Source organism: Balaenoptera ricei, chromosome 4, assembly GCF_028023285.1.
Source record: "Balaenoptera ricei isolate mBalRic1 chromosome 4, mBalRic1.hap2, whole genome shotgun sequence".
NCBI classification, from domain to species: domain Eukaryota; kingdom Metazoa; phylum Chordata; class Mammalia; order Artiodactyla; family Balaenopteridae; genus Balaenoptera; species Balaenoptera ricei.
The window spans coordinates 136,157,296-136,172,722 of record NC_082642.1 but is presented as its reverse complement, the minus strand read 5'-3'; the positions used below and the strand labels follow the sequence as shown (position 1 = coordinate 136,172,722).

General features: G+C 37.0%; 1 protein-coding gene across 1 annotated transcript in view; it reads left to right on the top strand.

The window, feature by feature from the left end:
• The window catches only part of TMPRSS15 (transmembrane serine protease 15), a 136,134-nt gene that overhangs the window by 13,543 nt on the left and 107,164 nt on the right, over positions 1–15,427 (top strand). Inside the window, exons 5-6 of the mRNA XM_059922230.1 lie at positions 80–115; positions 14,463–14,594. Of these exons, the coding sequence (XP_059778213.1) occupies positions 80–115; positions 14,463–14,594 (168 nt within the window). The remainder of the gene's footprint in view (positions 1–79; positions 116–14,462; positions 14,595–15,427) is intronic.

Sequence of the window (15,427 nt, the reverse complement as noted above, 5' to 3'; positions counted from 1 at the left end):
GTAAAATATTAAACAGAAGGAACTCCTAATAATCAGTTTTAAAGTGTAATTGTTATTTTTATGTCATTTATTTTTACAGACAAGCTAACTACCAGCAGTCCTCTGGCAACTCCAGGTCAGTTTTAATATTATTTCTCTTATTTAAAAAGAACTTTTCGCTAATATTTCATTTTGACTCCTGAGAATTCTCTGATAACACAGCAGTTAACAGTACCCTTATTTAATAGATAAGAAAACTAGAGCATCAAAGTTTATATTTTTAGCCTAATAGTTTACCAAAAAATAACAATGTATTTGAGGCGATCAAGGCCTGGATTATCTGATCTCACTTCAGTCCTTCGTCTATTAGAACCATGGTTATTACCTTTTGCTAAGAATGCCACCAATAGGATCAAAATGTCTGCCAGAAAGGATGTAGGTTTCATAGGATGTGAGGGAATTTTTTCTCTAATTATTCTCTCTGCATGCAAGGGAGACGTGCTTGCTCTCTCCTCTTAACACGGTATGGTTGCCAAACCAGTACCAAAGTTGCCTTGGATTCATTCATTCAGCAATTTTTCATTAAATGCCTACCTTGTGCCAACTCCTGGTATATATTTGTAATGTGACAATTTTTCTGGATTCCTAGTAATTGTCTACTGTGCCTTTGTCTATGTGCTGGTTAACCATAATGTCTTCTCTGGTCCTAACTTAATCTTCATGTTAAGTGGTCTGGATGTGAACCTAATCTCTTTAGGTAAACTCCATAAAGGCAATAGTGTGTGGATCGTCAGCTCCAAAAATAATACTGCCATTTTTATGTTATTAGAATTTATATCAAATGTTACATATGTACAAGGAGAGAACATTTGTGAAATTATAAATGATCTCTGAGTAACACAATAATTCTTGGATAAAATGGTTGGTGTGATGTTTGAAAAGCAGAATGATATATGAATCATTAATCAAAATGCTTTATGAAACAAATCATCCCACCTCTAAACCTATAGAGGTCTTTTATGGTAGGATAAGCCTGCCTGGGGTTGTATTATCCATATAGTAGCACAACATATTGAAAAATAAAACTGCTCTTCAGCCCATAGTCCCTTATCCAAGGTAGAAAACTATTTACAGCCTCTAAAATCACCTTTCAACACACTTTCAGAAAATGATTTTAGGATCTATAGTGACTAATTCCTTTAATCTAAAAATAAACTGAAAAAATAATTTTAATATATTTTGAGAAATTTATTTCTAAAACTTTAAAAGTCAGCAACAAATATCTAAATTAGTGCTCTGTTTTCCATTTATCTGTCTGTTTACTGATTCACTGAGTGATTCATACAACCCACAGTTATTTCACTCTTTATGTAAGCATTTGATAATCAAAATGAAGACCAAAAAATAACATACATTTTTCAAGCATTGAAAGTGTGTGGGTGAATCCACCATAACCATTTCCACCAATTACTGTACATGTCAGTTTTGATAAGCTACTTAGTCTTCTTGAACTTTGTATTTATTATCTGAAAGACAAAGATTTAAATATATATCTTAGAGTGGTCGTGAAGAAGAGAAATAATACAAATACAAATTAATGACTGGCATAAAGAGGGACACATGTTAGATCCTTTCTCCTTTCCCCCTTCAGACTTAGACCAAAAAAAAAAAAAAGCAGCTGGATACTTTTTTAAAAACACTTTTCAAAAACTAAACTAAGGAGCTTCCCTGGTGGCACAGTGGTTGAGAGTCCGCCTGCCAATGCGGGGCACACGGGTTCAAGCCCTGGTCTGGGAAGATCCCACATGCCGCGGAGCAACTAGGCCCGTGAGCCACAGCTGCTGAGCCTGCGCGTCTGGAGCCTGTGCTCCGCAACAAGAGAGGCCGCGATAGTGAGAGGCCCGCGCACCGCGATGAGGAGTGGCCCCTGCTTGCCGCAACTAGAGAAAGCCCTCACACAGAAACGAAGACCCAACACAGCCAAAAATAAATAAATAAATAAATTAAAAAAAAAAAAAAAAGAATCCGCCTGCGAATGCAGGGGACACGGGTTCGAGCCCTGGCCCGGGAAGATCCCACGTGCTGCAGAGCAACTAAGCCCGTGCGCCACAACTACTGAGCCTGCGCTCTAGAGCTCATGAGCCACAACTACTGAAGCCCACGCACCTGGAGCCCGTGCTCCTCAACAAGAGAAGACACTGCAGTGAGAAGCCCGTGCACTGCAATGAAGAGTAGCCCCCGCTCACCGCAACCAGAGAAAGCCCGCACACAGCAACAAAGACCCAACGCAGCCAAAATAAAAATTTTAAAAATAAATAAATAAATAAAAAACAACTAAGTTTAAGACAAGATTACTGTATTCAGTAATGCTCATTTTAATCTGATCAATTATTTGACCAAAAAAACTCCATATCCAAAGCTTTCCTGTTATTGGAGACTGTATTGAATTACTTTACTCAATCCTCAAAAAATTATAATAAGGCAAGTAGGTGGCAAAATATCACATTCCCTCTTTTACTGGATCCATGAGTCCCCAGTCATCCTTCCCATTTATTCCTCTCATATGTCAAGATACTATAGATCTATAGAAGGAAGAGAGACAATTAAACTTGAAAACCGCAGTTTCCAAGCAATAATGTATTATGAACATGCCTTTCAGGGATGTTAATTTTATTCTCATTTTTTATATGCCTGGAAGACAGAGTGTGAGAAAAATCAGCAAATGCATGCATCATATACCTGGGCGTTAGTAATATTATAAATTCTGCCACAGAGAATTTTTATATGATAGTTGGTACAAAGTCCATGAGGATTATGTTCTATTGCTCAACTGTCTTTGTTGCCAATTACTGTAAAGTTTTACTAACCCATTTGGAAGAGTAAAGGGAGAGATGGGAACGAAGGTTGCCTTATACCGATTGATTTCTGGCTGCTACTGTGTGCCTGAGAGGGGCTCTTTTGGGCAATTGTTCATATGCTTGAAGGGTTTCTAGAATATGCCTTGTTCTAGTCTTTTGTTGCTTACTGTGTAGGGAATGATTGTGAAAAAACAGAAGTTTCACTATCATGGGCTTTCTCAATCTCCAACAAAATGCAATTTGCCACAATTCCACTATGTGGAGTGGTTTGGGGACTGAAGAAAAGGAACTGGCTGATTTGGTGAAGAACATAAAATTGGGTCAAGAGAAGCTACCGCAGAATTATACTCCTCAAATGAATTAATTGCCCCAGGACGAAGACACAGGCACTGTAAACACCAAATGTATTTTGACAAGTATTTTTTTCTCTGCATTTGAGAAAAAAATATACATATATTGCTAAGCATTCTCCTCTAATTTATGACATTGCTATGCACATGATAACAGAATTAAAGTATCTTTCCACTATAATTTCATTTGAATTGACCAGTCATAGTCTTGCTAAATAGATGAAATTTGTTCTTTTAAAGTAGATGAGAATTTCTGTAAGGTGATATCTCTTTTTCTAATACAGTACAGTGAAATGAACTTGGTCTCTCAAGGCAGGCATTCATGGATTCAGGTTCTGATTCCATTACTAAGTAAGTTATTAAAGGAGACAATTACTAGGAATTGGGTTTAATTTGTCTCATCTTTGGCCACCAAGCATTATTACCCGTATTTAAGTAACAGAGAAAATAAAAATCAAAGATTTCCAAAATGTGATTTTCAAATTACTGCCTTGTGTGTAATACCTCTTATAACTGGTTTGGAAGAAAACAAATAATGGATTTCAGTCTTTTTGTCCTCCACCATGCTTAGCACAGAGTCTGCACAAAGTAGGCACAAGAGACCCCTCACCCTAAATCACTGGACATTGATATGACTGTGAATCACTCTGAAGTAATCACATTTCAGTGTGTACTGACTCCTTCATAATACAAATATAAACAGTTACTTAAAACCTTCCATTTGCAGAATTCCAAATAATGCTAATTTACTGGTGGGTTTTCATAATTTGCCAAAAGATTAATATCCAGAAGATAAAATACCATATAGATATAAAAATATGCCAGTCTTTTTCCCACTTAAGAAAACAGCAACTAATATTCAGACAATTTGAACAGCTTTTAATAAACAGAACCAATTGTTATTTTCTTTGTGCACATTTCCTTAAATAGAATTTCTTAACTCCTTTGCTAAAAATTCCCTCTTGAGAAGTACAGTACATATTTCCTAGAAAAGAAGAAATACTAGAGGAAAAATTAAGGAATGAAATGGCAAACTAAGTAGTACACAAATCAAAGGACTCTAGTTTTAAGAATGGAAGGTCATTTTAAAAAACTGGCATCTGGCTAATTTCTGTAATAGTTAATGTATTAACCAATGGTTTTGTTGGGAATTGAAATCATATATGTGTACATAAGGAGATGAGACGGAGACAGCAGACTAGGTAAAAATAAAATCTGATAAAATCCCAAAACACACTTCCTTTATATAACAAAACTATATTCATATTTTCCATATTGGTTTTTATTTTTTAACATATTTATTGGAGTATAATTGCTTTACAATGTTGAGTTAGTTTCTGCTGTATAACAAAGTGAATCAGCTATATGTATACATATATCCCCATATCTCCTCCCTCTTGTGTCTCCCTCCCACCTTACCTATCCCACCCCTCTAGGTGGTCACAAAACACCTAGCTGATCTCCCTGTGCTAGGCGGCTGCTTCCCACTAGCTATCTTTTTACATTTGGTAGTGTATATATGTCCATGCCACTCTCTCACTTCATCCCAGCTTACCCTCCACCCTCCCTGGGTCCTCAAGTCCATTCTCTACGTCTGCATCTTTATTCCTGTCCTGCCCCTAAGTTCTTCAGAACCAATTTTTTTTTTTTTTTAGATTCCATATACATACGTTAGCATACAGTATTTGTTTTCTCTTTCTGACTTTCTTCACTCTGTATGACAGACTCTTAGTCCATCCACCTCACTACAAAGAACTCAATTTCATTTCTTTTTATGGCTGAGTAATATTCCATTGTATATATGGGCCATATCTTCTTTATCCATTCATCTGTCAATGGACATTCAGGTTGCTTCCATGTCCTGGCTATTGTAAATAGAGCTGCAATGAACGTTGTGGTACTTGACTATTTTTGAATTATGTTTTTCTCAGGGTATATGCCTGAGAGTGGGATAGCTGGGTCGTATGGTAGTTTTATTTTTAGATTTTTAAGGAACCTCCAAGCTGTTGTCCACAGTGGCTGTAACAATTTACATTCCCACCAACAGTGCAAGAGGGTTCCCTTTTCTCCACACCCTCTCCAGCATTTATTGTTTGTAGATTTTTTGATGATGGCCATTCTGACTGGTGTGAGGTGGTACCTCATTGTAGTTTTGATTTGCATTTGTCTAATGATTAGTGATGTTGAGCATCCTTTCATGTGCTTGCTGGCAATCTATATATCTTCTTTGGAGAAATGTCTATTTAGGTTTTCTGCCCATTTTTGGATTGGGTTGTTTGTTTTTTTGATATTGAGCTGCATGAGCTGCTTGTAAATTTTGGAGATTAATCCTCTGTCAGTTGCTTCATTTGTAAATATTTTCTCCTATTCTGAGGGTTGTCTTTTCATCTTGTTTATGGTTTCCTTTGCTGTGCAAAAGCTTTTAAGTTTCATTAGGTCCCATTTGTTTATTTTTGTTTTTATTTCCATTTCTCTAGGAGGTGGGTCAAAAAGGTTCTTCCTGTGATTTATGTCATAGAGTGTTCTGACTATGATTTCCTCTAAGAGTTTTATAGTGTCTGGCCTTACATTTAGGTCTTTAATCCATTTTGAGTTTATTTTTGTGTACGGTGTTAGGGAGTGTTCTAATTTCATTCTTTTACGTGTAGCTGTCCAGTTTTCCCAGCACCAATTATTGAAGAGGTTGTCTTTTCTCCATTGTATATTCTTGCCTCCTTTATCAAAAATAAGGTGACCATACGTGCGTGGGTTTATCTCTGGGCTTTCTATCTTGTTCCATTGATCTATATTTCTGTTTTTGTGCCAGTACCATATTGTCTTGATTACTGTAGCCTTGTAGTATAGTCTGAAGTTCAGGAGCCTGATTCCTCCAGCATGGGTTTCCTTTCTCAAGATTGCTTTGGCTATTCGGGGTCTTTTGTGTTTCCATACAAATTGTGAAATTTTTTGTTCTAGTTCTGTGGAAAATGGCATTCATAGTTTGATAGGGATTGCATTGAATCTGTAGATTGCTTTGGGTACTAGGGTCATTTTCACAATGTCGATACTTCCAATCCAAGAACATAGTATATCTCTCCATCTGTTTGTATCATCTTAATTTTTTTTCATCAGTGTCTTATATTTTTCTGCATACAGGTCTTTTGTCTCTTTAGGTAGGTTTATTTCTAGGTATTTTATTCTTTTTGTTGCAGTGGTAAATGGGAGTGCTTCCTTAATTTCTCTTTCAGATTTTTCACCATTAGTGTATAGGAATGCAAAAGATTTCGGTGCGTTCATTTTGTATCCTGCTACTTTACCAAATTCATTGATTAGCTCTCGTAGTTTTCTGGTAGCATCTTTAGGATTCTCTATGTATAGTATCATGTCATCTGCAAACAGTGACAGTTTTACTTCTTCTTTTCTGATTTGGATTCCTTTTATTTCTTTTTCTTCTCTGATTTCTGTGGCTAAAACTTCCAGAACTATGTTGAATAATATTGGTGAGAGCGGGCAAGCGTGTCTTGTTCCTGATCTTAGAGGAAATGCTTTCAGTTTTTCACCATGGAAAACGATGTTGGCTGTGGGTTTGTTATATATGGCCTTTATTATGTTGAGGTAAGTTCCCTCTATGCCTACTTTCTGGAGAGTTTTTATCATAAATTGGTGTTGAATTTTGTCAAAAACTTTTTCTGCATCTGTAGAGATGATCATATGGTTTTTCTCCTTCAGTTTATTATTCTGGTTTATCACATTGATTGATTTGCGTATAATGAAGAATCCTTGCATTCCTGGGATAAACCCCACCTGATCATGCTGTATGATCCTTTTAATATGCTGTTGGATTCTGTTTGCTAGTATTTTGTTGAGGATTTTTGCATCTATGTTCATCAGTGATATTGGACTATAGTTTTCTTTCTTTGTGACATCTTTATCTGATTTTGGTATCAGGGTGATGGTGGCCTTGTAGAATGAGTTTGGGAGTGTTCCTCCCTCTGCTATATTTTGGAAGAGTTTGAGAAGGATAGGTGTTAGCGTTTCCCTAAATGTTTGATAGAATTCGCCTGTGAAGCCACCTGGTCCCGGGCTTTTTTTTGTTGGAAGATTTTTAATCGCAGTCTCAATTTCAGTGCTTGTGATTGGTCTGTTTATATGTTCTATTTCTTCCTGATTCAGTCTCGTAAGGTTGTGCTTTTCTAAGAATTTGTCCATTTCTTCCAGGTTGTCCATTTTATTGGCATATAGCTTCTTGTAGTAATCTCTCGTGATCCTTTGTATTTCTGCAGTGTCAGTTGTTACTTCTCCTTTTTCATTTCTAATTCTATTGATTTGAGTCTTCTCCCTGTCTTTCTTGATGAGTCTAGCTAATGGTTTATCAATTTTGTTTATCTTCTCAAAGAACCAGCTTTCAGTTTTATTGATCTTTGTTACTGTTTCCTTCATTTCTTTTTCATTTATTTCTGATCTGATCTTTATGATTTCTTTCCTTCTGCTAACTTTGGGGTTTTTTTTCTTTCTCTAATTGCTGTAGGTGTAAGGTTAGGTTTTTTATTTGAGATTTTTCTTGTTTCTTGAGGTAGGATTTTATTGCTATAAAGTTCCCTCTTAGAACTGTTTTGCTGCATTCCATAGGTTTTAGGTCATCGTGTTTCCATTCTCATTTGTTTCTAGGTATTTTTTTATTTCCTCTTTGATTTCTTCAGTGATCTCTTGTTTATTTAGTATTGTTTAGCCTCCATGTGTTAGTATTTTTTACAGATATTTTCCTGTAATTGATATCGTCTCATAGTGTTGTGGTTGGAAAAGATACTTGATATGATTTCAATTTTCTTATATCTACCAAAGCTTGATTTGTGACCCAAGATATGATCTATCCTGGAGAATGTTCCATGAGCACTTGAGAAGAAAGTGTATAATGTTGTTTTTGGATGGAATATCCTATAAATATCAATTAAGTCCATCTTGTTTAATTTATCATTTAAAGCTTGTGTTTCCTTATTTATTTTCATTTTGGATGATATGTCCATTTGTGAAAGTGGGGTGTTAATGTCCCCTATGATTATTGTGTTACTGTTGATTTCCCCTTTTATGGTTGTTAGCATTTTCCTTATGTATTGAGGTGCTCCTATGTTGAGTGCATAAATAATATTTATAATTGTTATATCTTCTTCTTGGATTGATCCCTTGATCTGTATGTAGTTTCTTTCTTGGTCTCTTGTAATAGTCTTTATTTTAAAGTCTATTTTGTCTGATATGAGAATTGTTATGCCAGCTTTTTTTGATTTCCATTTGCATGGAATATCTTTTTCCATCCACTCACTTTCAGTCTGTATGTGTCCCTAGGTCTGAAGTGGGTGTCTTATAGACAGCATATATACAGGTCTTGTTTTTGTATCCATTCAGCCAGTCTTTTTCTTTTGGTTGGAGCATTTAATCCATTTACTTGTAAGGTAGTTATTGATATGTATGTTCCTGTTACTATTTTCTTAATTGTTTTGGGTTTGTTATTGTAGGTCTTTTCCTTCTCTTGTGTTTCCTGCCTAGAAAAGTTCCTTTAGCATTTACTGTAAAGCTGGTTTGGTGGTGCTGAATTCTCTTAGCTTTTGATTGTCTGTAAAGTTTTTAATTTCTCCATCAAATCTGAATGAGATCCTTGCTGGGTAGAGTAATCTTGGTTGTAGGTTTTTCTCTTTCATCACTTTAAATATGTCCTGCCACTCCCTTCTGGCTTGCAGAGTTTCTCCTGAAAGTTCAGCTGTTAACCTTATGGGGATTCACTTATATGTTATTTCTTGTCTTTCTCTTGCTGCTTTTAATATTTTTTCTTTGTATTTAATTTTTGATAGTTTGATTAATATGTGTTTTGGGATGTTTCCCCTTGGATTTATCCTGTAAAGGACTCTCTGTGCTTCCTGGACTTGATTGACTATATCCTTTCCCAAACTAGGGAAGTTTTCAACTATAATCTATTCAAATATTTTCTCAGTCCCTTTCTTTTTTTCTTCCTCCTCTGGGACCCCTATAATTTGAATGTTGGTGCATTTAATATTGTCCCAGAGGTCTCTAACACTGTCCTCAATTCTTTTCATTCTTTTTTCTTTATTCTGCTCTGCAATAGTTATTTCCAGTCTTTTATCTTCCAGATCACTTATCCGTTCTTGTGCCTCAGTTATTCTGCTATTGATTCCTTCTAGAGAATTTTTAATTTCATTTATTGTGTTGTTCATCACTGTTTGTTTGCTCTTTAATTCTTCTAGGTCATTGTTAAAAATTTCTTGTATTTTCTCCATTCTATTTCCAAGATTTTGGATCATCTTTACTATCATTACTCTGAAGTCTTTTTCAGGTAGACTGCCTATTTGCTCTTCATTTGTTTGGTCTGGTGGGTTTTTACCTTGCCCCTTCATCTGCTGTGTGTTTTTCTGTCTTCTCATTTTGCTTAACTTACTGTGTTTGGGGTCTCCTTTTAGCAGGCTGCAGGTTCATAGTTCCTGTTGTTTTTGGTGTCTGCCCCCAGTGGCTAAGGTTGATTCAATGGGTTGGGTGGGTTTCCTGGTGGAGGGGACTGGCACCTGTGTTCTGGTGGATGAGGCTGGATCTTGTCTTTATGGTGGGAAAGTCTGTGTCCGGTTGTGTGTTTTGGGGTGTCTGTGACCTTATTATGATTTTAGGCAGCCTCTCTGCTAATGGGTGTGGTTGTGTTCCTGTCCTGCTAGTTGTTTGGCATAGGGTGTCCAGCACTGTAGCTTTCTGGTCATTGAGTGGAGCTGAGTCTTAACATTGAGCAGGAGATCTCTGGGAGAGCTTTCACCATTTTATATAATGTGGAACCAGGAGGTCTCTGGTGGGCCAGTGTCCTAAACTCAGCTCTCCCCCCTCAGAGTCACAGGCCTGACACCCGGCCAGAGCACCAAGACCCTGTCAGCCACACGGCTCAGAAGAAAAGGGAGAAAAAATGAAAAAATGAAAGAAAAAAATAAAATAAAATTATTAAAATAAAAAATTGTTAAAAATTTAAAAAATTAAAAGTAATAAAAATAGAAGAAAGAAAGAAAGAAGAAAGCAATCAAACCAAAAAACAACTCCACTAATGATAACAAGCATTAAAAACTATACTAAAAAAAAACAATATATGGACAGACAAAACCTAGGATAAATGGTACAAGCAAAGCTATACAGACAAAATCACCCAAAGAAGCATACACATACACCCACTCACAAAAAGAGAAAAAGGAAATATATATATATATATATATATATATATATATATATATATATATATATAAAGGAAGAGAGCTACCAAATCAATAAACAAATCTACCAATGATAATAAACTGTAAATACTAAACTAAGATAAACATAAAACCAGAAACAAATTAGATGCAGAAAGCAAACCCCAAGTCTACAGTTGCTCCCAAAGTCCACCGCCTCAATTTTGGGATGATTCGTTTTCTATTGAGGCATTCCATAGATGCAGGGTACATCAAGTTGATTGTGGAGATTTAACCCACTGCTCCTGAGGCTGCTAGGAGAGATTTCCATTTCTCTTCTTTGTTTGCACAGCTCCAGGGGTTCAGCTTTGGATTTGGCCCTGCCTCTGCATGTAGGTCGCCTGAGGGCGTCTGTTCTTTGCTCAGACAGGAAGGGGTTAAAGGAGCCGCTGCTTCGGGGGCTCTGCCTCACTCAGGCCGGGGGGAGGGAGCGGTGCGGAGGAGGCGGGGCGAGCCTGCAGCAGAGGCTGGCGTGACGTTGCAGCAACCTGAGGCGTGCCATGCGTTCTCCCGGGGAAGTTGTCCCCGGATCACGGGAGCCTGGCAGTGGCCGGCTGCACAGGCTCCTGGGAGGGGCAGTGTGGAGAGTGACCTGTGCTCGCACACAGGCTTCTTGGCGGTGGCAGCAGCAGCCTTAGCGTCTCATGCCTGTCTCTGGGGTCCGCGCTGATAGCCACGGCTCGCGCCCGTCTCTGGAGCTCGTTTAGGCGGCGCTCTGAATCCCCTCTCCTCCGCACCAGGAAACAAAGAGGCAAGAAAAAGTCTCCTGCCTGTTTGGCAGCTCCAGACCTTTTCCCGGACTCCCTCCCGGCTAGCCGTGGCGCACTAGCCCCTTCAGGCTGTGTTCACGCCGTCAACCCCAGTCCTCTCCCTGGGATCCGACCGAAGCCCGAGCCTCAGCTCTCAGCCCCGCCCGCCCCGGCGGGTGAGCAGACAAGCCTCTCGGGCTGGTGAGTGCTGCTTGGCGCTGATCCTCTGTGCGGGAATCTCTCTGCTTTGCCCTCCGCACCCCTGTGGCTGCGCTCTCCTCCGTGGCTCCGAAGCTCCCCCCTCTGCCACCCGCAGTCTCCGCCCGCGAAGGGGCTTCCTAGTGTGTGGAAACCTTTCCTCCTTCACGGCTCCCTCCCACTGGTGCAGGGCCCATCCCTATTCTTTTGTCTCTGTTATTTCTTTTTTCTTTTGCCCTACCCAGGTACGTGGGGAATTTCTTCCCTTTTGGGATGTCTGAGGTCTTCTGCCAGCATTCAATAGGTGTTCTGAAGAAGTTGTTCCACATGTAGATGTATTTCTGATGTGTTTGTGGGGAGGAAGGTGATCTCCATGTCCTACTCCTCCGCCATCTTGAAGGTCTCCCCCCCATATTGGTTTTGATATGAGGAAATTCTCTTTATTCATGGACCAAGACAGCTGAAGAGTGTTTATACACCAGAATCTGGAGATATACAGAGTACAGTCTTGACATAATATAATATTTCCACCTTCAAATCAAAATATTTCAAACTAGAGTCATTTTCTAATCCCACCAGCTGTTTCTCTTATAATCACTAACATGATTAATGACCGTTGGTAATTCAACTGGCCACTCCAAAAGTGTACTTACCATCCTTAGCATCCCCTTAGCCACCACTCTCTGTTCAGGGGCACATCTGGTCACTAAAGCTCATCAATTCTACTTGTAAAATAGCAATTGGAATATGCCCCATCTCTTCTGCAAGTGCAAGAGTTGAGTTCCAACCCTCATCAACTTTCACCTTGACCATTGAAACAGTTTCTCAATTGGTCTGCTCTCTTCACATGATTCTCCACTTGGTCCTGGAATTGCCTTTATGAAACATGGACTGGTCATATCACATATATATGTAAACATTTTCAATGCCATTGCTTATAGAAAAATATTTTAATATGTTAAAAGATTTTTTAGAAGTCCCCCAGAATTTGGCACTAAACTCCCTTCCTGCCATAGCTTCAATAAACATCCCAATATCTAGATAAGTTAGAGTCCTCTGTTCTGCATATATTAATATGCTCTTGTCATATCACTATGTATACATTTCACATACCTCTCTTCCTTGTGCATTTCTAAGCATCCTTCAAAATTTAGTTTATGTGAAGATGCTTGCAATCTCTGCCTCAGAAGGAAAATAATCCATGGTGTAACCCAGTCTTTGATGTTCCCATATCACTTTTTTCCCATATCACTTTTTTCTGCATCATTTAAAAAATTTATTATTTAAGGAACCAGTCTCCAACTAAACTCCAAGCTCCATGAGAATAGTTTCTGCCTTACTCATCCTTTTATCTCTATCCCTTAAAAATCCATGACACAAATAAGTAGAAATAAATACTCATAGAGTGAATGAATGATCATTAATGAGATCAAAAGATCCCAAGGGGTGTCACTTGCCAGTGTGGTTTTGAAGTTCAATCTATAAAGTTCAGTAAGCAACAGACAAAATATGAAACATCAGGAAGTGAAGTTCCCATGAGAAGCATTAGATCAGACAAAATTATAATTTTCCTAGTTATATCCCCAAATCTATTCTTATAGATGCTGAACACTTAGAATTCTATTAACTACTGTTAAAATGAGACATAGAATTTCTAGAATAATGCCCTTTTTTTCTCATTTATTTATTTATCAAGCATTTATGGAATACTATCAACACTATGCCTTTCATGGATTAGGGACTCAACAATTAAGGACTCTCTTGATGAGTATCTCATAATATGCATATGTGTTTATTCAATACCATTTTTTATCATTTTTTATTCTCTTAAGGGGGAGTATTTTGTCATTTGGGAATGGCTCTGGTTTTTATCCTTTCCTATTTTAGATGTTAGGTGATCCTTGAATTTCCCAATGGTTTATATCCACTTTAATTACAGACAATTACAAAAGTCCAATTTAGTTGTATATATACTCAGCAACCCTGTCTATAATGTTCCTAATTAAATATTACCTTAGCAGATTTATTGACAGAAGCACTTTTTTTCCTCCAATTAATTTCTTGGAGTATAAGGAGAAATTTCAGAATCAAATATATGTTTAAAACCCAGCAGATGGCAGTGCAATGCTGGTTTTAAGATTAAGAACAATAACAAAAAATGTTATTGAGCTTAAAGATTTTCCAAAAACTTTAAACTGTCATTGTTATTCTAATCATAGACAAAAAATATTCAAATTCTCACATTGCTTAGAAAAATAAAAACATATGTGTTTATCTAGTGGGCATAAAAATATATTTTTAGAATCGCACCTAAAATTTCCAAGTCAATTTCTAGAAGTAAAATGTGTTTCTCAGTCCATCTCTATATCTAGAAATGTGGAAGAGGAGAAGGAGAAGGACAGGACAGGCTGAGAGGTGCAAATTGATCAGATCATGGCCAGAGTATGGCATGGAGCCCTTCAGGGCCATGTTTGCACCTTTCCCCCTAAGAACCTCTGATCCAAGAAGCAAGGAGATATTGAACAGAAATAACCTTTGGGTTTCTCATGCTCAATGCGCTGGGAATTTTAAGTGTTTTATTTTACTATAAAATAGCTTTCTTTGACAAATTTTGCTCTGCAGTATGCAAACCTTGACTTCAGCCACTATATTTTCAAATGATAAGTTTATAAGTAAATGAAGTGGCTACTAGATACTGCAGATGATGTGATACATATTCGAATAAATTGCCCCACATTACATATTACAAGCCTAGGAGGTGTAAATATTGGTGACTAAATGTCCAAACTGTAGCATTGATTTGTCGAGGTTAAAAATCAACAAAATAAACATCATATTTGACATCTATGAAGAAATATGTATCATTTCTTCAAAATTTAAAACTAAGTTTTTACAAATGATCAATTCATTAAATGAAATAAATATTTCTTTTGGAAATTGAAATACATGCTTATAAGTAAGCATATACTTACCTAAATGACAAAAAATATATAATAACTATCCAGACATTGTACATATCTCATTGGTTGGAAATTAAATCTACTATGTGGGAAACTTATAAATCCAATCTTTTTTTAAAAGGAAATGTCTCAGTAGAGTGCCCACCTGATTCAAGGCTGTGTGCTGATGCTCTAAAGTGTATAGCAATTGATTTATTTTGTGATGGAGAATTGAACTGTCCGGATGGCTCTGATGAAGACAATAAAATTTGTGGTAAGTGATGACCTTCCTTCCCTCTTCCCCCTTCTCTTCCATCCTCCCTCACTATGTACCACACACATACACACACACCCCTCAAGTACCAAAACCTACTGGAGAATGAGATATCCCAATAGCCATGTTTATAATTTAATACAAAAATCTAAAAAATAATTATATTAATATTTCCTAAACTTTATCACATGACATTAAGCATATTGATTAAACAGAATTCCATTCGACAAGTGTAGAAAGAATGCTGTGGTTAATGTCTGGGGGAGGAGGCTGGCATTATTTTTCATCCCTTATTAAGCTACTACAAACTATTATGAATTTGAACATTTTTTCACCATCTTATCACAATATTGGTCATTTTATTTTTGCCATTTTAACAGTTTCTAACTCAGTAATCACCACCCCTTAATTTTGATTGTTACCTTTATTCACCTTTTGGCAAAGAAACAAAAGATATATTAAAAAGTGTACTTGAGTTGTAGTTCTGTGAATAAGGGAAATCAGCTACAAATAAGATCTTCATGTTTGATCAATAAAATATCTGTGTTTTTTTGCAAATTTTGGCATTTGTGTTGAGTGCTAATAATTTTAAAAATCACTATTATTATTATTATTATTTAACACTTAAGTAGTACTTACTAAATGCCAAACATGGCTCTAAGTGATATAAACATATTTCTTCTTTGGCTTACTTCTTCATTTTATCACTGGGTAGTATACACATGAAAGATTCGCACATAAATGTACATACAGATTGTTAAGGAATGTGAGGAACTATCTGAACAATTCTAACCTATAATTTGTTCTTGAAAAATTAAACAGCAGGAATTGAA